Source organism: Penicillium paradoxum, assembly GCF_028828445.1.
Source record: "Penicillium paradoxum strain IBT 22861 chromosome Unknown utg000002l_segment0_segment0, whole genome shotgun sequence".
NCBI lineage: Eukaryota > Fungi > Ascomycota > Eurotiomycetes > Eurotiales > Aspergillaceae > Penicillium > Penicillium paradoxum.
Genome location: NW_026643180.1, coordinates 4,359,024 through 4,382,299, shown reverse-complemented (window position 1 = coordinate 4,382,299; position 23,276 = coordinate 4,359,024). Strand labels below are relative to the sequence as shown.

At 49.8% G+C, this 23,276-nt stretch overlaps 8 protein-coding genes across 8 annotated transcripts; 5 read left to right on the top strand and 3 right to left on the bottom strand.

Moving 5' to 3' along the window:
- Positions 1 to 1,488: 1,488 nt before the first annotated feature.
- On the top strand, positions 1,489 to 5,625 carry N7457_001547 (carbohydrate esterase family 3 protein; the record flags this gene model as incomplete). Its single annotated transcript, XM_057172593.1, has 15 exons — positions 1,489 to 1,891; positions 1,947 to 1,984; positions 2,046 to 2,777; positions 2,833 to 2,959; positions 3,045 to 3,064; positions 3,112 to 3,333; positions 3,381 to 3,627; positions 3,695 to 3,710; positions 3,782 to 3,863; positions 3,937 to 4,443; positions 4,507 to 4,628; positions 4,693 to 5,008; positions 5,058 to 5,147; positions 5,204 to 5,267; positions 5,510 to 5,625. 15 exons carry the CDS (start codon positions 1,489 to 1,491, stop codon positions 5,623 to 5,625), a joined length of 3,102 nt encoding a protein of 1,033 aa, XP_057036496.1.
- Positions 5,626 to 5,960: 335 nt separating this feature from the next.
- On the top strand, positions 5,961 to 7,690 carry N7457_001546 (Zn(II)2Cys6 transcription factor; the record flags this gene model as incomplete). Its single annotated transcript, XM_057172592.1, has 4 exons — positions 5,961 to 6,322; positions 6,368 to 6,832; positions 6,895 to 7,576; positions 7,667 to 7,690. 4 exons carry the CDS (start codon positions 5,961 to 5,963, stop codon positions 7,688 to 7,690), a joined length of 1,533 nt encoding a protein of 510 aa, XP_057036495.1.
- Positions 7,691 to 8,307: 617 nt separating this feature from the next.
- On the top strand, positions 8,308 to 9,097 carry N7457_001545 (uncharacterized protein; the record flags this gene model as incomplete). Its single annotated transcript, XM_057172591.1, has 2 exons — positions 8,308 to 8,527; positions 8,583 to 9,097. 2 exons carry the CDS (start codon positions 8,308 to 8,310, stop codon positions 9,095 to 9,097), a joined length of 735 nt encoding a protein of 244 aa, XP_057036494.1.
- Positions 9,098 to 9,359: 262 nt separating this feature from the next.
- Positions 9,360 to 10,589, bottom strand: N7457_001544 (putative L-serine dehydratase; the record flags this gene model as incomplete). Its single annotated transcript, XM_057172590.1, has 3 exons — positions 9,360 to 10,320; positions 10,390 to 10,443; positions 10,498 to 10,589. The coding sequence occupies 3 exons, from the start codon at positions 10,587 to 10,589 to the stop codon at positions 9,360 to 9,362; spliced, it is 1,107 nt and encodes a 368-aa protein (XP_057036493.1).
- Positions 10,590 to 13,194: 2,605 nt separating this feature from the next.
- N7457_001543 (uncharacterized protein) lies at positions 13,195 to 14,575 on the top strand (the record flags this gene model as incomplete). The annotated part of the gene is made up of 2 exons (XM_057172589.1): positions 13,195 to 13,306; positions 13,362 to 14,575. 2 exons carry the CDS (start codon positions 13,195 to 13,197, stop codon positions 14,573 to 14,575), a joined length of 1,326 nt encoding a protein of 441 aa, XP_057036492.1.
- Positions 14,576 to 15,305: 730 nt separating this feature from the next.
- N7457_001542 (MARVEL domain-containing protein) lies at positions 15,306 to 16,052 on the bottom strand (the record flags this gene model as incomplete). Its single annotated transcript, XM_057172588.1, has 1 exon — positions 15,306 to 16,052. The coding sequence occupies one exon, from the start codon at positions 16,050 to 16,052 to the stop codon at positions 15,306 to 15,308; it is 747 nt and encodes a 248-aa protein (XP_057036491.1).
- Positions 16,053 to 17,190: 1,138 nt separating this feature from the next.
- N7457_001541 (uncharacterized protein) lies at positions 17,191 to 19,058 on the bottom strand (the record flags this gene model as incomplete). Its single annotated transcript, XM_057172587.1, has 2 exons — positions 17,191 to 18,095; positions 18,149 to 19,058. The coding sequence occupies 2 exons, from the start codon at positions 19,056 to 19,058 to the stop codon at positions 17,191 to 17,193; spliced, it is 1,815 nt and encodes a 604-aa protein (XP_057036490.1).
- A 1,905-nt stretch (positions 19,059 to 20,963) lies between these two features.
- Positions 20,964 to 23,210, top strand: N7457_001540 (uncharacterized protein; the record flags this gene model as incomplete). Its single annotated transcript, XM_057172586.1, has 4 exons — positions 20,964 to 21,544; positions 21,774 to 22,139; positions 22,204 to 22,463; positions 22,516 to 23,210. The coding sequence occupies 4 exons, from the start codon at positions 20,964 to 20,966 to the stop codon at positions 23,208 to 23,210; spliced, it is 1,902 nt and encodes a 633-aa protein (XP_057036489.1).
- Between the last annotated feature and the right edge of the window lie 66 nt (positions 23,211 to 23,276).

Sequence of the window (23,276 nt, the reverse complement as noted above, 5' to 3'; positions counted from 1 at the left end):
ATAAGTGGGCGAAATATATTCCAAATAATAACTATTGGAAGACAAGATCATTATTACATTTATCCGGTGACAAGATCACTATTGGTTATTCTCTGCCGTCTCCAGAAAAATCAATAACTAACCGGCTGTCCGTCGGACTTCTATCTACTGGATGGTCATGCGCAACCATCATCAATATGAAGGTAATTGTGGGCTTTTCTCATGGGTTATCCCTGTGCTGAACCGGGGAAATTTGACGAGTTCAGCGAGATCGGGGCTTCTAAAACTGATGTTTTCCTTCTCCACTGGTAGGACTACGGAGGGTGGAAGAAGCCTACAGGAGTATAGGCGTCTCCGTATGATTGGGCCTCCTTGTAGCACACAAGCTCTGATCGTAGATGATATGTCCAAAATTCTGCTAAGATTATTTGAACTCAGGGGCTGTTATTCAAATGACAGATCTATGTGGTGCTTGGCATGTAGATCATTGTTGGTGTGGGCCCCGAGAGCCCCAATGCCGTTGTGCTTCGAACGCATTATGGATCACTGGGTTCAACTTGCCTTTCTGTCGCGTTTTCAATCACCAAGTCGATTTATGGTAAAGTCGGCGCTGCGACCTCGTCAATATTCAGTGCAAAAACCCGGGAGACTAGGAATTAGAGCACCAAAGCTCCAAATGTGATCTCTGCTAAAGTCTAACATGGATAGAGCAATCAAGGATGGCGAATCCCTGTAAGTTAAATGACGGGACAGGGAGGCCCAAACGACATATTTAAGAATCAGGATTATACACAACAAGATATCCCGTCCTTATTCAAATTGATTGACTTTACACCCCATTATTCTGAGTTATGCCCCGCCTCGGAATCTAGACCGCGCCGAGTATTCGGCCCTGCATACCTCGCGAGATGTTTGTTAAGTGCGGCATTTCAATGTGGGGCCTTAAGCCCGACCTGGTTTTAGACGCCTTCCCCTTTTTAGTTGATCTCACACATTGCTGCATATGCTTCTCTGTTACGGAGTATATGGTGTCTCTTGGAAGCAACTCTACCGAGCTAGGATGAAGGCATGGGATCAAGGGTTCAGGGCTCAGGGGCATCCAACATAGTCAGAAGATGGAGGTGGCTGGCTGTCACTTGGAAAGGGCGGGATCATCAGAACAAGCCTTACGTGACCCGAATGCTGGTAGCGCAGGGGTTGTCAACAAGGGTGCGGCCGAGGGACAACCAAGGAGAATTGAGCCGGCAAAATCATGAATTACATCGCAGGCCAAGTCTTCGGACGGCTGCCGTTGCCATCAAGGTAAAATTTAATTAAAACTCGCCTGGATCTAAAGTGGCGAAGTTCTTTAGTTCGCTCAAACAACCAGTCATGCCGCGATTGCTTTAAAAGTGGTATAAAGACTTATTCCTCAGCTTGTATTGAGTGCCTGGGGGTTGTGTATTGTTGTCACTGGCATTATCCTGGCTTGAAATGCATCCATCGGGAGCTTTGTCCATGGCACCACGGATGCTTCGTTTGAAAGCCGCGATATTTCTCTTCCAACTCATTTTTGTTCTCCCTCGATCGGCCGGGGCGCAAGATCTAATATCACTTGATCAGATAGGACTAGATCAGCTATCACCATGGGAAAATTCCATCACAGGCTTTGGACCAGATGTCGCTCTCGGTGATTTCTGGAACGCCACCTTCCCAGTGGCCGAGAGTACCATATACGATGATTATGACACCACTGGTAGCAACAAAAGCAGCTCCGTGGATACTTTCAGAATGCTAAGAGGCGCGAAGGATTTCTGGCTGAGGGTTATGCCATTGGGCGCATCTATCACAGAGGGAGTTGGGTCAACAGACCGAAACGGCTACAGAAAGTGGATTCGCCAGCAACTACGCTGGAAGGGTTGGAAAGTCAACAGTATGCAGTATTTGCTCTATAAGCACAGAACTCTGAATGACTGACTTGATCACAGTGGTTGGATCAAGCCATATCGGTACAATGAAAGACAGGGTGAGGCATATTCTCTTGGGATTTGTGCCCTCGGTGCTGGCTAACATTGCACGCGCATCAGGACAACGAAGGTCACCCGGGCTGGATTATTGACCAGGTTCCCAATAAAACTATTAACGGAGTGCGACAGGCCTGGGACTCTGCCAAGTCGTTGAAACCGAACCTAGTCCTCCTCAATGTCGGAACCAACGACTGCGGCAATGGTCTTGAAGACGGCGCCGAGACCCGGATGGGGGATTTCATAGAGAGCATCTTCAAAGATGTTCCCGGAATCGTTCTGATTCTATCGACTCTGGTGCCGAGTCCTAATGTTAAGGACTGTGCCGCTAGGCTGAGTGAAAAGTATCGCCAGCTTGTGCCCAACTACCCTCGTGGTAAGATTGCCCTCGCCGACTTTAACGCGGCGATGAACCCAAACACCATGATTTCTTCCGACAATGTTCACCCAAATGATCTTGGCTATAAGTTCATGGCCTCAGTCTGGTGGGACGCTATTTCAAAAGTCGAAGGTAACATAGTGAAGCCGTTGGATAATGGAAAAGATGATTCTCCGGGTGATGTTTCTTGCGCTAAGAATCCTGGTGGTTCTCGAGGTCCCATCGTGACGCAGTCAGGCTCTGGCAAAGATGATGGCATCTACGTTCACAAGTCGCAAGGCCGTGGTGTTTTGAAAGACGGCAGAATCCAGAAACCATCTTCTCGGAATGAGAGCAGCGCAATTCCGTCCCACATCTGGTTTGCTCAACTGACTGAAGCTAACAATGTGGACCGTGGTGCGGCTTTGGATGACTGGGTATGTTCCAGCTCTTTGTCAAATCGCAAACAAGAACAATCGCTCACTGAGTTAGATTCGCATTAATCCCCGCAGTGCCTCGGATGGTAAAAATGAGTATTGGTTCCGTGAGAATCTGGGTGGAGGCAGCTTCGCCACGTCTGTTCAGTTTGATGTGAAGCAGAACTGCGATGGGGGCCCGAGTAAGTCGTCGATAGAATGCGAGGGGTGGAAATATATGCCCGCTCAATCATAGGATTACGCTAACGGTGTTTCTGTTCTTTTTAGATTACGCCTGGGCGGACTTTGTGAGTGAAACCTGCTGCTTACTTGCAATGGCAATGAATAGCCATAGAGCCTTGCTGACGTGCGATTTTGGCAACTTATGAAGAACAATGACGGACTTGGTGAGATAATTACTATCACCTCTTGTGGTCAAAGACCTCGTGCTGACCATAGTTTCTCGGGGGTAGCCGATTTCTGGTGTATCGGTCAAGACGCAAAGATCTCGGTCTCAATCAATAAAGGAACACGGCCTCCAACTGTGAGCATGTCGCGGAAAGATCGCCGTTGTCCCGTTAGTATGGTCCTCTGTTTGCTGATGCACATCACCCTCGATCCTAGTTTGAGTATCTCGGCAATGTTCTTCCCGCGCAGGGAAACTTCAAAGCATCAGATGTCAGAATCGCTGATATAGACGGCGACGGGAGGGCCGATGTCTGCTTCGTTAATGATAATGGGGACATTGCCTGTTCTCGAAATGGAGGCCAAGGCACAAACTACAATTGGCAAGGCTTCCACACGGTAAACGGCCTCGGCGAAATAATCTTTACTGGAAAGGGCAATGGGAGCAAAGATGGGATTGTTCTTGGTAAGCCTTCCCTCCCTGTTTAGTATTAGAGCCAAGGTGAATTCGGAAACTGACTTATGCTCAATAGCCGATCTCAATGGAGAGTAAGTCCCCTGTATAAAGGGGATTTCTTGAAAAAACGCAAGCTTACTGACTCGCTGCTTTTGCTGCGTAGTTTCCGAGACGACTGGATGCTAGTTGGCGACACTGGGCAAGTTGACACATGGATCAACCAGCGGGGTACAGGCACCGGCATAGTAAGTACACCCCTTCTCGCAGTCCCTGCCGACCTTCTCTTTCGCTTGACATTCTATTCACCACTCGGTACAGGCTCCGCAGTGGTCTGCATCAGGTACTACGCATGTTGGAGTAAATGTAGCAGGTGCCCGTGACAGGATCAAGTTCGGTCGTATCTACGGCTCTGGGCGGCGTGACTACATCTATCTCAAAGAAGAGAATGACTACTACGACATGATGGTATTCGAGAATCTTGGTGCAGGAGGGACAAAGCTCAAAGGTTCGTCTTCGACGGGCAAAGGGCTCGATGTTCATGGACTGACGTATATTATATCACTAGGGGACGGATCATTCTACTGCGACATGACGGGCAGTGGGAGTGCCGACTATGTGTGGATCTATATGGACGGACACGCTGATTCGTCTGCACTTTCCTTGAACATCCATGACCCGCCGAATTGGGGCCACAAAATTTCTATTCAGCTCAACGTTCCCGGACCTCGTGTCGGTATACACTTGGCCGACTGGGATGGAGATGGTCGTTGTGATGTGCTCGTCCAGACTAAATCGACCGGCGCCCTTACAATGTGGAAGAACAACGTAAGTAGCATCCATCGTGGGAAGAAAGTGACGAGTCCTAACTCCTACGGTTCACTGTTCAAGTACGACAAAGATAAGCAAACGATCACATTCACCAATCAGGGTGTCGTTTCAGGGAGTGCCACATGCAGCCAAGGATGGGGTGTTAGCATCTTCGATCGCGGCATGCGAATTGCCGACATTGAGTAAGAATACCAGCAGGCAGTATGTCAACGTTACTCGTATCAAATTGCTGATTGTTGCTTGCAGTGGTGATAATCGGGCGGATATTCTCTGTGTGGAACCAGCAGGCCGGATAACAGCTTGGCTCAATAAAGATACTGGACTGCAGAACGTCGGTCAGATCAAGGCATCCGAGGGTTGGGACCGGGCCAATATACGCTTCGCTGATGTTGAGGCCTCTGGCCGAGCGGACCTTCTTCATGTTGACAAGTACACAGGTGCCACGGTCATGTTCAAGAACGATGGATATCGACCTAACGACGTGGCCACCAACAAAGGCAGCACGTTCCACTGGACCCATCGCGGTGTGGTGTATTCGCCAATTGACCGCGGGGAGAACATAGTACGTCTTGAATTGTTGCTAACTAGTCATCGGACTGCACTGGGGATAGACTGACGATATGTGTGGCTCACAGCATTTTGTCAACTTGGGCGGCCTTGGACGGGCGGACCTCCACCATGTCTGGCCAAACGATAACAAGGTAAGTCAATGTAACATATCACTGGCTGCGATTTTATCTAACGCTGTGGTCACTAGGCGGAGACATTTTTCAACGAATGTAGCCAGGGCGGTGGCCTCGGAGGTGATGACGAGCCTGTCTGTGAGTAGCGCTCTAGGCTGACAGGGCTTCACGTTCCCCTGATTTTCTCCAGTTCGATCCTCTAACAGATCATCTAGCCGATCCAGGACTCCCCCCTGTGTCTCTCAAATCAACAAGGGCGGTACGGGGAAGGCAGCAGCCGCGACGATGATGCGGAATTTGTTCCAGCCCTAGATTCGCGCTCGGCGTGACTGGCAAATCACTACCATCGCTGACGAGAATGAGATTGATGACACATACAGCACCAGGCTACGTCAAAGGATTATGGCCACCTCGGTACCTGTGCAAGGGCGGCCTTCGTGTCAAACGTATCGCTTCCCACTATGACTCTGACAACAACTGTGACTTGCTGTACTGACTATATGCTGTCATCGGGGGACAAGCAAAAGTACATTGAAATTTATATAGTTTTATACCTCATACCTCATCCAACATAGGATTTGTCTTCATTGTGATAAGCTTTAGATCACAGTGATATAATATAGACAAGAATCAATCGTCCAGAATTAGCTGGCGATGTCAATATGTAGCGTAACTGTTCTTCGCGCAAAAGGCTCCCCATCGATGTTACCCGGATCATTATATACCCGGTCGGCATCCAACGGTGTATGCGTCCGTCTTTCGCCAACTTCCACAAGCTCAGATCCTACAGTCGCGTGTTTCCAATTGTCGCCAGTCCTGCTGTCTCACAGAATGCAGGCAGCATGCTGGACATGTCGCAACCGCACTATCCAATGTGACAAAACCAGCTTCCCTTGCGCCAAGTGCAAGAAAGCTGGGCTGGAATGCTTTGAACGAAGACCGCTACGATGGGTCAAAGGTATAGCAATCCGCGGCAAAATGCGCGGTCGTATGCTTGAACAGGACTCTAAGGCCTCCGATGAGATCTCATCCGCACATCTTCCGCGGAAGCAAGTCTTACATCCCCTCTCGAAGGTTTTGGCAATCAACATCACTCCCCAGTTCGCTTTGCAAGACCCTTCCATCAAAGCTCTTGATTGGTCATCAAGGTTTTATCTTGATTACTGTGGGTTTCCAGCACGGTTGGTGCGCCTGTGAGTGTGCTAATGTAAGATAAAAGATAACGTATGCATCGCCAGGTTGTACATTCTATACGACAGTGAGAGCAACCCATTTAGGCATTTACTCACTTACGCTATGAATGATTCAACCTTACGATACAGTATAATCGCCCTTGCTGCTCGACATTTCGCTAATACAGGCCGATCATTCGATCAGGTCGATGACACTCCATCCCCTCGATTTGCCAATGCCAATCTGGATGCACTTTATTTCAAAAAGCAAGCTATCAAAGCCTTATCATCATCATTGACACATCCAGAGCCCTCGCGGAAGGATATGATAATGGCAACTATCCTCCTTCTTATCTTCCTCGATCTCCTCGAGTCTGGCATCGAAGGTTGGCAATGTCATCTTCATGGTGTAGAAGGCCTCGTCAATCTCTCACATACCATGCTGGAATCTAATCCCAGTGAGCGTATTAGCAGGCAACCTGGAGAGACAGTACAAGAGACAAGGCGATTCATCGCACGACAGTTTTTGCTGTACGCTTCTTTTGCCTCTTCGTATCCCTCGTCGCTTTTCATTTTGATCCCGCTGACGATAGTAGTATCTCAACTATTGGAGGCGCTTTCTCAGATCCTAAGTCTAGGTCTGAGTTAAGTGTCCATTTTGACGACAGCAAGCACCAAGAGTCCATTGTTCGAAGCTTTCTGGGATGCCCTGAATTCCTTCTACGAGCCATTCGTTACTTCTCTAATCAAAGACATATGATTGAGACTTTGGATATGCAAAATGAGCCTTCGATTCATGAGCATGTACGGGATACTCTGACGATGCTTGAACTGACAACGAATTTTGATTGCCTGGAATGGGCGTCAGCCGCCATGAACTCCAGGACTTCCTCAACAACTGACATTCAAAGGCTTTCCATGCTATCGGAAGCATACAAAACTGCCGCCGCGATCTATGGAAAGCGAATCATTCGTTCTTTTGGGATCTTCACAGGGACAACAACACCTGATAATGAGGGATTAGTATTGCGATTACTTGAAGTGATCCACTCTCTCAAAAGTGACGCGGCTTTGTTTAAGTGCCTATTGTGGCCGACCTTCATTGCCGGTCTTGAATGCCAGGGTTCTAATGAGCAAAGGCTGATTATTGAATCTTTGAGGATGCTTTGGGATCTGACCTGTTGTTTGAATGTGATAAATGCTTCGAAGATCCTGCGTGATCATTGGGAGCGAAAGAACTTCGATAGCAATTCGACTGAGCAGGCTAAATTCCATGTAAGCGAACAAGGCTGGCTGCTTATATGATCTATGGTATTGCTTCCAACCTTCCAATGTTGATCTGTATGTTGAACTCCTTTATTCCAGTTCCCCGAACGCCAGTCGGCGTAGCTTATTTTTCCTGGCAATCTCGAATACAACTTAATCATAACTAGAGGGTTACATCGATGACTCCTGCCCGAGGCATTTTGTTATATTATCATCCACTACGGAGTAGGACCCGTCGACCGGTCCACAAGTAACCCATAGTACCCCGAAGAGGAGTTTCAGCGCCACATGCTATAACTTCCTATAATGGCAATGAGAGCTTATCAATAATCCCCGTCTTGAAAATTGAGCTTCGAAGATTCTGACGCCAATAGTATGTGCCATTGCACTTGCCACCACAGCCCCACCTGGCGTAACTTCCTAATCGGGTATGGTTCCACCATGCTTGACTTCACGTCTACGAAGTCCGAGGAATCTCCTGGTGCACGAGGCAGAGACTGGCTTGTAAATTCTCACATATCGGAGACAAGGCCTTCATCTTTTGTGGAACCGGAAATGGGATTGTTAAATTGTTAAGCATGGGGTGCGGTAAGTGACATTGGAGAAATTAGGTATTTAAAGACATCATTCTATCCGTGTTCATTACATCTTTCCCATTCAACCGACTCCCACCTTCCCTCAACTACCTTCCACTTCCACTCGACACCTTTTATCTTTCTTCCATCGTTCTCCATTGCGCCATGTGTCAGCAGGAAATCGCAGCCAATGGCTGGACAAGCACGCCGGCTAATGCCGGCACCATCTTTGGTGATCAACCTTTCATCAATGAGCCGGAATTTCTCGATCTCAATGACATCCAATTCCCATTTGATGACCCCACGGTTGCAAAGACTCTCAAGTACGCAAAGGGAACCTTGCATCATGAAACCTTCAACCATTCGATGAGGGTCTACTTCTACGGTATGTCTGCGCATAGTTCTCATAGTGCCGAACTTCTAATCTCATCTCTACTCAGGAATGTCCATCACCAAGCAGCAGTTCCCCAAGCAGGCCGCCACTCTCAATCCGGTAACTTGGGCTTTGACATGCCTGTTGCACGATCTCGGCACGGCCGAAGAAAACTTGACGGCGACTCGGATGTCTTTCGATATCTACGGAGGCATTAAAGCCCTCTCTGTTCTCAAAGACTTTGGCGCCTCGACAGATCAGGCCGAGGCCGTTGCTGAGGCTATCATCCGCCATCAGGATATGGGAGTGGATGGGACGCTTACATTCATCGGTCAACTGATCCAGCTGGCCACGACTTACGACAACACTGGCATTCATCCCCACGTTAAGGACTTTGGCAAGATGATTCACGAAACCACGCGCGCTCAGATCAATGAGGCTTATCCCCGTTTGAAGTGGTCTACATTCTTCGCTGGGGTTATTCGCAAGGAAGAGAAGATCAAACCCTGGTGTCATTCGACCCATCTGGTCAACTTTGACAATGAGATCGAGGGCAATACCCTCATGAAGCAGTGGGAGTGATAACCTAGCAAGGCTCATTGCCCTCCCAGGTTTCTCCAACACTTGTCGAACCACAGGCCTCTTCTTAGCTATTCTCTGATCTTAGGGTTAGGATATGTATTTGCAAATCTTTTGGAGCGCTTCAAAGTTTTTATTTATTGATTTGGTTTTCTATCCTCGAGTATCAATCTACACATCGCTCTGACTAGGTAGGTTATTCATGAATTTCCACCACCCAGTCCACTCCCAACATGGATTGTTCAGTATCTATTCCGATCGTCTTTCATTTCCAACCATTCTCAAGCTTCTGGCGATAATCTGTAATCATTTCCGGAGTAATACCGCTTCCTCCACAAACAATTATCACAACTCGACTCTCCGGTGTTAGATCGGGCATGACTTCCTGCAGCCTATCCAAGCCAACTTGGACACTGATTCCGCAAGACAGCTCGACCTCCAACCGCAATTCATCACATAACCGCACAACTCCCCTCGCAGCATCAGCATCCGTTCCCACGACACTAGTGACTTCAATGCCGGCTGGAGGGGATTGCGCGTGTTTGAACGCCTGCGGTGCCACACAGAGGGCCCCCAATGTGGTTGCCTGCGATGTAATTGCAGACAGAGATTGCAAAGATCCCTTGCTTAGCGAATAAGCCAGCGAATCCGCCCCAGCTGTTTCAACAGCGAGAACTCGAACTTTTTTCGCCGCTTTCTCGGAAAGCGTTGTCTTTTGAAAAGCTGGCAAATGCCTCTCAATGCCCTCGACAATCCCGTTCAAAAGCCCACCCCCACCGACACTGCAAACGATCGCATCTGCCGGGAACGAGCAAGAGCTTTCGATTTCCCTGTTGTATTTTGGAGGTAACTGCTTAACTATCTCATCAATCAGAGTCGCCGCACCCTGCCAGATGACAGGATGATCGAATGGCGGGACATAAAAGTTCCTAGCCGAGGAGTCAGACGTGTCTTGATTTTCGATAAACGTCTGTCGCAGATACGTGTCCGCTTGGAACCAAGTGGCGCCATGACGGATGACATCTGAAGCACCTGCAGCGAGTAGTTTCTCGATCATCATAGGCTGCGTGCTGAGGGGCACAACGACAGTACAGGGAAACCCGAGATCTCGAGCGGCCACGATCGCTGCGAGCCCCGCATTGCCCCCCGAGGAGCTGAAAAAGTGCAGAGATTTGCCGTGGTTTGAAGGATCAGAAACAAATGAGAGAATCAGGTTTCCAATGCCCCTAAAATAGATCAGTTTTGATTCTGAGTCACACCCCCTCACACGCTGTAAGATGGAGTGCGCAACCTACCGTGATTTGAACGAGCCAGACGGCTGGAGCGTCTCTATTTTGAGGAAGATCCGGCTATATTTACTCTTCAGCGCTCTGTCAGTTGTGGGAAATATAGTCCTGTCTTACCATCCGGCAGCCTCTGAAAGTGCCACCGACTCGATCAAAGGTGTTTCAAGCCAGGGTTTCTTGCAGTCGGGTTCGGAATCGTAATGGCCCATTTTCAAATCGAGGCACAAGTGTAATAGTTGATACGTGGAACCCTGTGAGATATTCAACCCGAGTAGGATGGCAAGCGACTTATCGAGAGAGATATAAGGCGCCGTGCGGCCCGATCTTGCGCCCTTTGACTTACCCCAAGAGCGCCCGGGGTCTGCAGTTCGGGCTCGTAAACAGCGCCTTATGGACCCCAACCACTTAGGTTAACGACTGTGGAGTCGGTCTGGTTTCTGGGTTCCAGCTTCGATCTAGAATTTTCTCCAAATCGTGAGATCATAAATTCTTGTTATATAATCACGATGGCACGAAATTTGGAGTACTCCTCACTGGTACGTGATATATATATGAGCCGACAAGGAAATGGATTTCGAGAAATACGTTGGCTACTGGATTTCTTCTGGATTCCCTAGGGATCCATGGTGAATAATCCGAGAAATTTAAACGAGTTTTATGTCAAATGGTATTACACTGTGAGATCTCTTCGCAAGGCATAGGTGTGGACAGAAGACTGCAGCATAGTCACTTCGGTTAAGTCATATCGCCAACAACCGCAGAGAAAAGCCATTTGCCTCTGTGTGAAAGACCAGCCGAGAAGCATATCTTTGAACACTGATCTGGGGAAACAAAAATGCTTCCCATGTGAAGATCGGTGTGCCACAACGTGGGGCTGGCAAGCTGCTTTCAGTATTGGGGTTGAGTCGAGGAGCTTCATGAAGCTCATCGTGACTAACATCTGGGTTTGCTATTCTAGAGTTCCTTTGTAGAAGCTCGATTGGCTTTATAGGCCTGGACTCGGTATCCGAAGCATTTTCCGCTTCGTAATAGATATTCCCAGACCCAAAATCGAGCCCCCTTTATAAGGCATCAGCAGATAAGCTATAGAATTCTGGGAGTTAATGCACAAGCTCCTTACTCAGAATTCTGATTTTCGTCAACATCAAATCCTCGATTGCCAGAGGGCCCGATGCAAAAGGTCTTGGATGGATCAATCTCATTACCAAGAGGCATGTTAGATCAATTCATATCTATCCGAGGGTACAGTCCTCCATATACAGGGAAGCTAATAGCCGATAGCTGAGCCTCAAGTTCGGTCAGGTGTATGATCAACTACAGCTTGTCAAATTCAGTCATACTGCCCCGTTGCTGAAATAGAGGGGCGCCCGCTGCTTTCTCTATGATAATACATTCGATGCCTACCGCATTGACACTGTCCGACGATCAGGAAAGCACACGAGGTACAGGAATATCCGTGTGCGTCCTGAGTAGAATAATCATCCTAGTCACTCAACTTGCTTCGCAATAGTTACCACCATACTGTAAAATGGAAAGCCCCAACAACACAACAAGACATTGGGTCATCCCCAGATCAATTGAGCGCTTCTGGCGGACCAACGTTATACCGAAGCCTTCAACGTCATATAGTCACATCGCCATCGAGAGCGAGAATGATACCTCTAATCCTACCCCAATTCCCAAATATCGAAACCTGATGGCGATATCAGAGCAGGATACCATCGGTGGGAACGATCTGACCAGGCCAATCGCAGCGAATCTTCTAGATCGTTTGCAGCTTTGTGGAGAACCTGGAGAAAGCACCCCGGACCCAATCATCAGCTCCCCCAGCTTTTCTCCGCATACCGCATTCCTGGGAGGCTGATCTCTGATTGGCACCGAATCAAGGGATGTAGATTCCACCTCTCGCTCAAACTCCTTTCTTTAGCATTTTGTTCCGACTGAAGCCGTATTGTGTCACATCTGGTAACTAGGCCGGTGGTAAGGCTGTCTCTGTAACCTGCTGACCAAAGGGACGCGCAATTTGGAATGCAATGATAAGGCCTTTTTCTGACCTGTCCTCTTTTTTTGACTGTAAGTCGTACTTCTATACGGAGTAGTCCCCAGACCACATCTATACGAAGCCCAACGCCGGCCCGTCCCGGTGATTCCGGAGATCACAGGACGTTGACGAAGGTTGATCTCATTCGGCAGAGTTTTCAACGGCCAGGGCCGAGGGCCAACTGGGGATCGACGGGAGATCTATCGATTCAGTCCGATTGTGAATCTAAGGGGCCTCGTTCACCGCTACAGGCAAGGGACCCTGGGGTGCATTATTCACGTTCTTTGTCTCAGGTACTGTCGCAATTCCGACTTTTGCTTTTTTTTGCTTTTCTTTCTTTGGATGAATGTGGAGTGCATACAGTTTCATGATCTCCAGATTCAGAAACGACCTTTCTAAAAATTGCAACTAACAGTTCTTTTGGCATCAGGCTCAGAGTTGATATCCGGGAGCTCGACCCTTTCGACTCGCCACTTGACAGGTAGTACGGCACGGATCCTGGAGCATTAGGCAAACCTTTATCATCTACGCTCCCAGTCAAGCTTGCCTCTTTTACTCTCAAGCCTTCCTCTTTTCTTGAATACAAAGGATGAATGCGAGCCTTGAGTTTACGTCCATACGACTGTCCACCCGGCATTCAGCCGGATCACTTGTCTCTGCCCATCCTTGATCTTGCTATTCGCAGGTCACCTTTCCAATACTTGTTTTTGTTCCAGGTGCAAATCCCAGTGTCTATTGGACTCAATATTGATTTGTTCACTTTGACAACCAAGATGGAGCCAAAGCTCCCCCAGGGTGGTCTGGTTGCCATGTCAACAGTATCTCTAAGCGACACTTTGCGACAAGATACATTAAGTACTGGTGCTTACAAGAATCTTTGGCAAGGTAGGACCTCTACAAGCATACAAGCGATAGAGGGATTGACTGACATTCATAACAGCATATTCGACTTCGCATCTGGCCAGCAAAGATGAGACCGAACGTCGATTAGAGCATCTTTTCTGGCGAATATGGAGTGCTCAGCGACTTTCCAGTCGCCTTAATGTCCGGACTCTAGATCATCTCATTCTACGCATCAAGGCACCAGCAGTGTTAGTCGGACAAGAGGTAACGGTGCGACAAGCGATGCCTGAGACTGGCAACAAAGAAGAACAGGTAACGGCAAACCTGTTCCACATCAAACCTCTCCAATACCATATTAACCATTCATACAAGCCCATCAATAAGACTCAGTCAGGCTGCGTCGCCGGAACCTGCTCTCTACATCCAATATTAAAGAAACCGCAGCCGGCCCCAGTCGAATCACATAAAACCACTCGGCTCCTCCTTGACACTTCCTCCGGCACAAAGATCACACTCGAGCCTTCTTTCTCTCCAACTGCAACCATGACTGCAGAGCCCGAGTCCATCTCAGATGTCATCGAGCATCAAAGCCCCAAGAAGACCAACATCCCTGCAGGACCCACGGCCATTCCGGATCCCGTGAATCGACAGAGTTCCAAGAAGACATTTCTCACTGCGACTCGCCCCGGACGAGGCCCACGTCGCCGTCCAGTCTTCAACCGTCGCAAGTCCTCGCAGACATCCGTCCCAAAAGCTACACCTCCCCGCCGACGCTCCGAGCCCACCACCAAGAAAGACGGATCCAACGATGTCTACGAAGACAGCTACGTGGAGCTGGGTCTACTGCAGCACCTAAGCTTGCGCGACGAGGAAGACCAAATCGCGCGCGATCTGGGACGCGAGATTGCGCCTGAGCCGAAGCCCAAGCCGGCTGTCCCGCTCTTCGACGACGATTTCATTGACGAACCCACTGCGCTACAGACCGCCAAAGCAAGACCCAAGGCATCGCCTGTTCCCTTCCCGCGAGCTTCTTCTCTGCGTCGCCCGATGTTGAGCCCGGAGGATTTCTGCAAGATTACGCCGTCCTTTGGGGTTTTGCAGAGCCATGTCGATACGCCTGGCGGGCCGCAGCTTATGACTGAGGATCTTGAGGGGGATTGGACGGATGTCGATGCTATTGATTCGACTCTTCCCATCTCGCAGCCTTTCAAGAATCTGGTTGTGCATCAGGCTGTTGGGAAGGCTCCTGCCGTCAAGAAGACCTCGTTGCTGTCATCTGGAATGAAAGGAGTGAAGGGAGTGAAGTCGTGATCTCGAAATACCATGTTATTTCGGGGCAACACACCAGTTCCAGGTCCGACTTCTTCAAAGCTCCACACATTGTACATTATCACTTTGCCACGGTTTATGGCATGCATATCATCTGAACTTGACAATCAAGAAATGCTCAAATGATGAATACGGGTGACGCAGGCGATAGCTCATAATAGGGCACAACGGTACGGAAAAGAAAAAGAAAGAAAAAAAAAAAAAAAAAACAGGCCCAGAGGTTACCTTCAACGCCAAATGCTTGAGAAATGGATTTGATGAGGACAGGGAAGCAGATGCACATCATCAAAGAGAATTAGGAGGAGAGGTTCACTCTACGGAAAGTGGCGAGGAGAAGGTTGACTGAGAAGAACAATATTAACGTGAATTATCCAAAGGCCATCTTCAACCTTCTTGAATGTATCCTCTCTCAATAAGTGTACAATAAATCACAGACACAGATGACCAGTCTCTACCCATGCAGTCTACAGTCAGTAAACATGGGCACCATATCAATATCTCAAAAAAAGAAAGTCTTAATGCTTTGTATTCAGAGAACGCCATCCATGAAATGAAGCCACAGCCCTAGACACCATGACTCCCGAGCCTCAGTGTCAAATGCAAAACGAACGAATATGAATGCTCGCCTCTCCGATTCATCCAATGCCATCAAAGCATATTTCCAGATCCTCCAAGCAGCCCACTATCAAAGCAAACCGCCAAACCCAATGATCTAAATCACATTACCCTTCTCAGCATCAAACCCAGGAGCAACCAGCTTGCGACTCTTCAACCAGCGCATCAAAACCCAAGAAGAAGTCATAACCCAGAACACCAAGTTAATAATATCAATCCAGACAGCATGGCGCATTCGATTAATCTTCGACTCATCACCCAGCGCCGCCGTCGTAGAAACATGTCCCTTCTCGGTATTCGTATCCGCGTGCACGCCAATGTACATCTTCCCAAAGACGCCAAACAGCGCCAGCCATAGCACCGTAACCACGAATTCCCATACAAACTGCGGCAATAGCAATGCGGGGTTCGAGGTCACCCCGTTGGCTTTGGCCTTGCGCATGACGAATGGCAGGATGATGTGGATTGCCGCGGTGATGGTGGCGAGGAAGGCTGTGACGAGAGCGTAGACCCATTTCGAGTGCCAGGTGTGTTTCTCGGAATGGTCGTGGTGCACGTCTTTGCCGTAGAGGCCGATGACGGTGAGTCCGAAGACGAATTGCAGGAAGCGGAGGAGGGAGAAGAACATGAAGGCTAGTTTGGAGCCTTTGCTTTGTTCGGGGCTGTCGTAGTGGATGGTTGTGCCTGGTGCGGCGCCGGCTGGGTAGCCGCTCATGGGATGTTCCTCGGGGTGGTTGGGTGGGTAGACGCCGGCGTCTTGATACTTTTGGAGGTCCTTCTTGGCCTTGTGCTTTTTGGCCTGGCCGTAGCCGAGTTTGAGGAGTTTGATGGCCACGAATGACATTGTGTCTTTTGCTGAGGATTGGGTATTGGGACGGATGGGATTGATGGAAGGTGCGGACGAGAGCAAGGCTGATATGTCGATGCTTGTGAGGATGAGGCGCACAGCGCAACTATTATGTGCAGAATGAGAGGATGAGAAGGTCTTCGCAAGACTTTGGCAGACCAGATGCCAAATAAAAAGGAATAGAGGCTATTGTCGAGAATGTATAGCTGAAGTCGGCAGACCACGAACCGGTGAGGTATTGAACAGTGATATCAATAGAAACAATAGAAATCGGCAAGAACAAAAGAAAGACGCAGGGGACAATGGAAAGAAAGACGAGTCTGGTTTCATCAATGACACAGCTGCTCGGCAGTCCTTTATAGATCCTATTCTCGTTCCCCCACGAATATCCTCCCCGACGTCAACTTGACAAAGTCCAATATTCCTTTTTTTGGCATCTGCAGCCCTAGATGAAACGGATTATCCTCTTTTGAGGACTGCGCGGTTCGCCCTGAGAGTCCCCGCTGTATCGGTTGCGCGTCCTCGTCTTTCATCCAAAGACCATCGGTCGGGGATGCGAGGATGAAACATTTCGGAGGATTAAAATAGAATGTCGAGCATCGATACAAAGCACGAGGCTGGTTCCTGCAGAAATCGGAATAGCTTCCTAAGATGCTTCAGTTCGCGCGCGCTAACTCCGGTTTGAGGTTTGAGGTTTGACGTACTCAGTTTCAGGGCGGCGGTTGCTTGAAACCCAATCAAAATGGAGCAGTGCTATTTTTGGGATTTGGGATTTGGGATCATCATCTGAGGCGCAACCTTGGACTATTCAATTGAAGCTGGCGTACGGAGTGGAGGACACTGACGTCTCGGCCTCGGCTCACAGTCTACTAAAGTTGGCATACAGAGAAACGGCATTGGATCATCTCACATTTGATTCAGAACATGCATATCGCTCACGGACATTACAATTACAAAGGTAACCAACAAGAAACTCTGTCCAATGGATGGCTCGCCAGTCCAAAATGCTTTGAGAGGGGATTTCCATCCATGCAAACCCCTAGAACGCCGATCGAAAACAGCCAGACGCCCAACCCGAAAAGAAAATGCAATGACGAGATAAGAAAACTACCATTTATGAGGAACCACGCGCTGATTATGCCGGTCGACTTGCCCCGGAGTCTGCAGCACCCTTGATGCCTGGTGCAGACGCTGTAATCTTTGGGTGATTGCCGGCGGGCGGTAATGGAGGTTTGAGGTCGGTGGGGGATTCAGGAGCGGAAGGCGGAATTGGCGAATGTTCATCATCATACTCGTGTCCTTGATATTCGTCGTCGGGAAGACCCGACCCACCGGCAGAGGAGTGGTCCACCGAAGCGCGGTCGTATCCATGTTGATAGTGCTGGGAGGCATTCTTCGATGCGTTCTTCGTCGCCTTCTTGGTCTTGCGACCCTTCATCTTGGCCTTCTCCAAAAGCCGCTTCTTTTCCGCTAGTCGCTTACGCTCTTTGCGGTCTTTCATCTCATATTGCCGGATGAGAGCTTCGGGCGGGCGGCCAAAGATGCTCTCATACTCACAGAATTCACAGATCCAGATATCCTCCAGGCTTGGAGGGTGATGCAGGTTCGTATATTGCTGCTGGATCTTGCGTTGACGTGCAGATAAAGCGTATACGCTAGCTGGCGACCGTTTCTTTTTGGGACCTGCGGGAGGTAGCTCCCCGCCTTGGACTGGTGCTTGCGTACCAGGTGGAGCCTGTTGATTCATGGATGCTGCCATGGTAGGGCTAGTTTGTGTGGGTTGAGTTGAGAACCCCCGCTGTTTTTGACTTGCCGGGCCGAGGGGTGAAGTGGGGGAACGATAAGGGATCGAGTAGTTTCGTTGCATAGCCATACCCTTCGACGAGTCGGACTCACATGTGAATGTGAATTGCGTCTTCGTCGGAGTAGTATTTTCTTTGTCGAGTAAGCTAACGTTGCTAGGACCCCGAGGTGGGGAGGAGAGGGTTGCGGCATTTGCAATGGCGGTGGAGATGATTCCCTGATCAGAGGTGGATTCAACTGACACGAAGGGTTAGCATAAAAGAAGCCCGAAAATGACGCAAAGTACATACCAGAAGGCCCAGGGGATGACATCAGGCCATCTCGCCGACTGGGAGTTCGGGCATTCATCCATCCATTCTGAGCATTGGGCGACAGAGGATTCCTGCTGCTGCTACGAACAGTAGGACGACCCAACCGACCTCTTCCAGAACCAGAAATTCCACTTCCTAGAGGAGACGCGGGGTTCCCGTTTCCATAATACGTGCCAGTCGAATCACTCGAGGCAGGTGCCGGTGCGGGAGCTGAGTTCACCAACCCCATGCTAGCGAACTCCGGAGACAACGCGGAATGATGCCCTCCCAAATTTCCAGGAGTAGGAATTTTCCGCTTTTTCTTGTTATTTGTATTTTCAAACGCGTCGTAGCCGTCACCGGTGGAGGACTTCGTTTGGGGTGTGTCGTGAGGGAAGCTGTGTGGATTGCCAGACGCGGAAGGGGACAACGACGATCTCCGAAGTACACCACTCCTGCGAACCACTACCGCACCGTCTTCATCTCCGCTCTCCAGCTCTACGGATGTCTCAAAATTATGGGTGTCAACCTCTGGTGACAGTTCAGTCTCCACAGTTTGCTGCACATAAACTTTCGATTCGTTCACAGCTTCTTCGGAGTCCGCAGAGACACCATAAAAGATCTGAGACGCCGGGGGCGTGGGAGGATAGAATATAGTGTCGGCGGCGTCAGAGGAAAGGCGAGAACGAAGGGTCCGTCTAGGGAGAGGCCGGATCAGACGATCGGGGTAGATAGTGGAGGGTGTGTCAGGGGCCGAGTTGAACACCCCGTCTACATGGCACTCGTCAGTAACTGAGTAACTAGTAGACCTTCTCCCCAAACAGGGAAATTCCAGATCATCCGGACCAGGTGTTCCTGAGCAGACATACTCAATGTAGCAGTCATCATGAAAGTTCTCCACGCTCGCCATCAACCACCGACGATGCTATGGGGATGATATTCCCACCCGTTGGCTCTGTCCTTTTATCCCCGCCACCGTATCTGTCCTGAAGGGGCCAATAGTCCAAACGTCGGGTATTGTGTTTGTGGGTCGAATTGGGCGATAATGTCTTCAATATCTGTGATCTGCGCGGGTCATGAGCTTTGTCCTTCCCAACAACAGCAACTCAGGAAGTGGACAGACAAAAAGTCCGACATGTACATGGGATTCACATCCAATCCCCGCGCTCCTCTGCTGTCCACAATCCCGGGGAGACGAATATCAACCTACCCACAAACGAGTGCTAGCACTCGGCACCTTCCAAAATTTGGGTTGATTGGATGGGATTCAACAAGAGAGGCCAAGGAAACCCGAATCGAGATTCCGAGCTCAAGTCAAGGTAAATGGACAAATAGGGAATTAGTAAGAGGGGTTGAGGGAGGTGAAGCGAAAGAGACGAGTCACGGGAATTCCGAAAAGACGCTAACCTCCTTTTGGCTATACTCTACCCAATGATCTTCGGGGTGAACTGCCATTACATTCTAAAGAACTACATACACGTTGAAGACCTAGTTCAACAACTATGAGTCCCAATGTTGGATGAGTCTTCAGAGTATTATATTGCACCATACCTTTGGTTCTATGTCTATCTGGCCGCATCGCACTAATGAGTTCTGTACGATTTTGGAGAGAACCCCTCTCCGATCATCTCCTAGATACCTACTGCCGGTACCTACCTTCACAGCGACTGCTAGTGAGAGGTAGTGTTTGGGTTTGAGCTGTGAATCTACAAATTGTATCAGCAAGCACAGCCCCCAATGGTGCCACGAGCCTACCCCGTAGGCTGGGTGTGATTAAATGTTCAACCCCTCCAGACGACTTTGCCCCAAGGCACACATCACTCTTCAACCACAAACCCACCCCGAAGCACATTCCGGACCAACAAATATATTATGTGAAGGTTGAGAAGAATCGACACCACGGGTTTGGACTTGCGACTGGACCAAAATGGTGTTGCCGACGCTCAAAACGGGATCGGCTCGGAGAGGCACACCGGGCACAATCGGTCCAACTGATCGAGATCAAAAGGAGTGACGGGATCAATACGCCTATAAAAGGAATTTGAGAAGACTCATAGCCGGGTCTTCTGACTTGGGCTTTCTGAGGCTATGGAGTCATGGCGGACTTTTTTTGGCCTCTGTCTACTCCGGTGCTTTGGAACGCATCGGAATCCAAAGCAAAATGCCTGCGGTGTTTTGTAGTATTGCAAAATATCTCTCGTTCCTTAATCAAGCCTTTATTTTCTTTGCACACAGGCTCTTTCGTTGGGTTCTCCTGTTGCGGTGGGAAAGCAACGGACACTCGATAATGGCCCACAACGTCATATACACCGAGCATATAGAGTCTTAAAAATGGTAAAATATAGATATGAGACATCCTTCAGGGGCCCTGGTAGGCATTGAGGAGGAAATTAAGAGAAACACGAACAGAATGAGTGGTGAAAGATTCGCGCGTCGAGAGGCGTCGAGAGCGGGGAAACCGGCGATTGGATCTTTTGGAGTCCCGTTCCGGCGCTTTTCTCCTTCTCTTCTTCCTCCCCACCATTGCACGGAATCACTTCTCGGACTATGTAGTCTTCGGGCTCTTTATCGAGCCTTGTGACGCCTTTATACAGATCTTACTGCGATTCCCAATTGTCCTACTCCTTTTGACCCTGCATCCTACCCAAGAGCTCTCAATCGCGCGCAAGAGCTCCCTCGCAAACGTCTTTTTCTCGAGTTGCTGTTGGAACCACACCAGCCAACGTCTCGAAGCCTCGTTTATTTCTCCTCATCTTACCCCCAGAGGTCTCTCATATTTTTTTTTCGCTTTCCTTCAAATACCTCTCCCCCCACCATGACTCCTCGTCGTTCCTCTCGGGCTCGCACGTCCCAGCCCTCTCCTGCCCTCCTCCAGCACACGAACTCTTCCTCCAGCTCCTCGAATTCTCTTCCTCGAGAGAGAAGTACTCGATCAAATCACAAAAACCACTCTCCCCACGAATCGGCCGGTCACCGTTCTCAGTCCATCGATGATGCTGAGAGTGGCTCGAAAGACCTCCCACACACGCGGCAGCGCCAGCGCGCCCACGATGACGATGATGATCCACCCCGTGAAGAAGACGAGGATGAACTAGAAGATGATGAGGAGGAGGTAACCCGATGTCTCTGCGGCCAGCAAGAATATCCGGGTTTGCCTCATTCTCGTCGCGAGGCCCTCGGTCGCGGCACCATCAAGCTGGAGTCGGGACAAGTTCCCACAGATTTATCTGATCCTATGTCAGATGAGATTGGGAGCATGTTCATTCAGTGTGACTTGTGTAAAGTCTGGCAACACGGTGGTTGTGTTGGAATCATGGACGAGGCAACGAGTCCTGACGAATATTTCTGCGAGGAGTGCCGGAAGGATTTGCACGAGATCAAAGACGAACCTCATGGGTGAGTGAACAAAACTACCCTTCCTTGTGCTTATGCATCTCTATTCTGTCCCCAATTTCACCGTCAATTTTTTCACCGTGATTGTGGTTTGATCTTGTTGCTTGGAGGGGCTGCTTTTCTCATGCAGCTCCGGGCACAATCACTCCCTACAGCAATTATGGGGCCAGAAGAAATCTTCTTGTGTCTTTCTATTAAGATTTCCGATTATGGTAATACTGACAGTTCCCAGGCAATACTCTTCTACCTATCTTCCTGTTGCACCAGAACCAGTGCCCCCACCGGCGGCGGCGCCAGCACCTCCAGCGGCACCAGTCATTCCAGTCGTTCCAGTCATCCCGGCGGTGGAGCCCTCGCCTGCTCCCTCCTCTCGTGCTTCCTCAAGGGAAACCTCTCGGCGTTCCAAAGATCCCAAGTCTCGGAACAGCGAGAGTGCTGCGAACGCCAAGCGGCGATCAACAATGAACAGTCGTGATGCTGCTTACGACGAAGAAGAGCTGATTCGACGCGCAATCGAGGAAAGCAAGGTGGATAACCAAAGCAATGCGGATGAGACGGAGACGCATTTAGGCAAGCGAAGTCGGAGTGACAGTGTGACGTGCGTGACCCCCGATGGTTGAACTGCATTGGCTCGGATTTTTGTGGCTGACCAATTTATCCAGGAACAGGGAAGGAGCGAAACGTCCGCGAACTACTTCGCCATCACCTAGCGCTGCCTCGAAGCATAGCAATTTGGCATCTCATCCACCGTCCGATGACGAGGCGAAACAAAAGCCCGCAGTCAACGGGACTCGGAGGCAGAGAGCTACATCCCGCGGCCAGCTCGAGAAGGAGCCTGTCAAAGAATCTAATGAGGCCGAACCAGAGGCTCCTGAAGCGGCAAGTCGCCGGAAAGAACGATCAAACCGGCGCAAGGGAGATGGTAAGTGAACAATCCCCAATGTGCAATTCTCCACTTCCTCACACTACAATAGAATCCGAGCATGAAACGGGGTCTCCAACCAAGACTGCGCCGCCTGAGCCTGAACCGTCACAAGCAAGCCCTAACACACCCACTCCCCAAGAGCCCACGCCTGTCCGTCCGTCAACCCGCAAGTCTGGCAGACCTCCCGCTCGTCGCGGTCGTGTTGGACGAAACCAATATACAAAGGACCGGGACACCAACGGGAATGGAGATTATGGGTATATGGCGAATTCGCCGCGCCGTGGCCATTCCCACGAGGTCGGCGGAGACTCCCCTCGAATCGGTATTAACGGAACTCATGTCAACGGTGGAGAGTCAGGACGGCCAAGCAAGCCGCGCCATATGCACCCGCAGCGAACAACGATGAACGAGATGAAGCGCCGGGTAGCAGCTATCCTCGAATTCATCTCGCGCATGCAGGTGGAGATGGCCGTTGCCAGTGAGAACTCCTCCACGCCTTCAAGCAACAGCGACCGGGCTCAGGGACTTCTCTTGAAGACCATGGTCGACCAGATCGATAGTGCGATGCCATCCGCGCGTAGCGATGGTGGCGAGTCCGGCCCCGCAACCACAGACGGCGGTGACGGCGAGTCGACGAACCACGAAAAGAATTTCAAGGAACTCACCAGCGTTGAAATGATGGACGTGCTTACTCGCCATCTGCTCAAGTGGCAGCAGGAATATGGCAAGTTTGGAGAACGGTAGTCTCTGTTGCTATCACACAGCCGGTTCCTTCCTTCCTCTCGTCCCATCTCATCTTCGAGCTTGTCC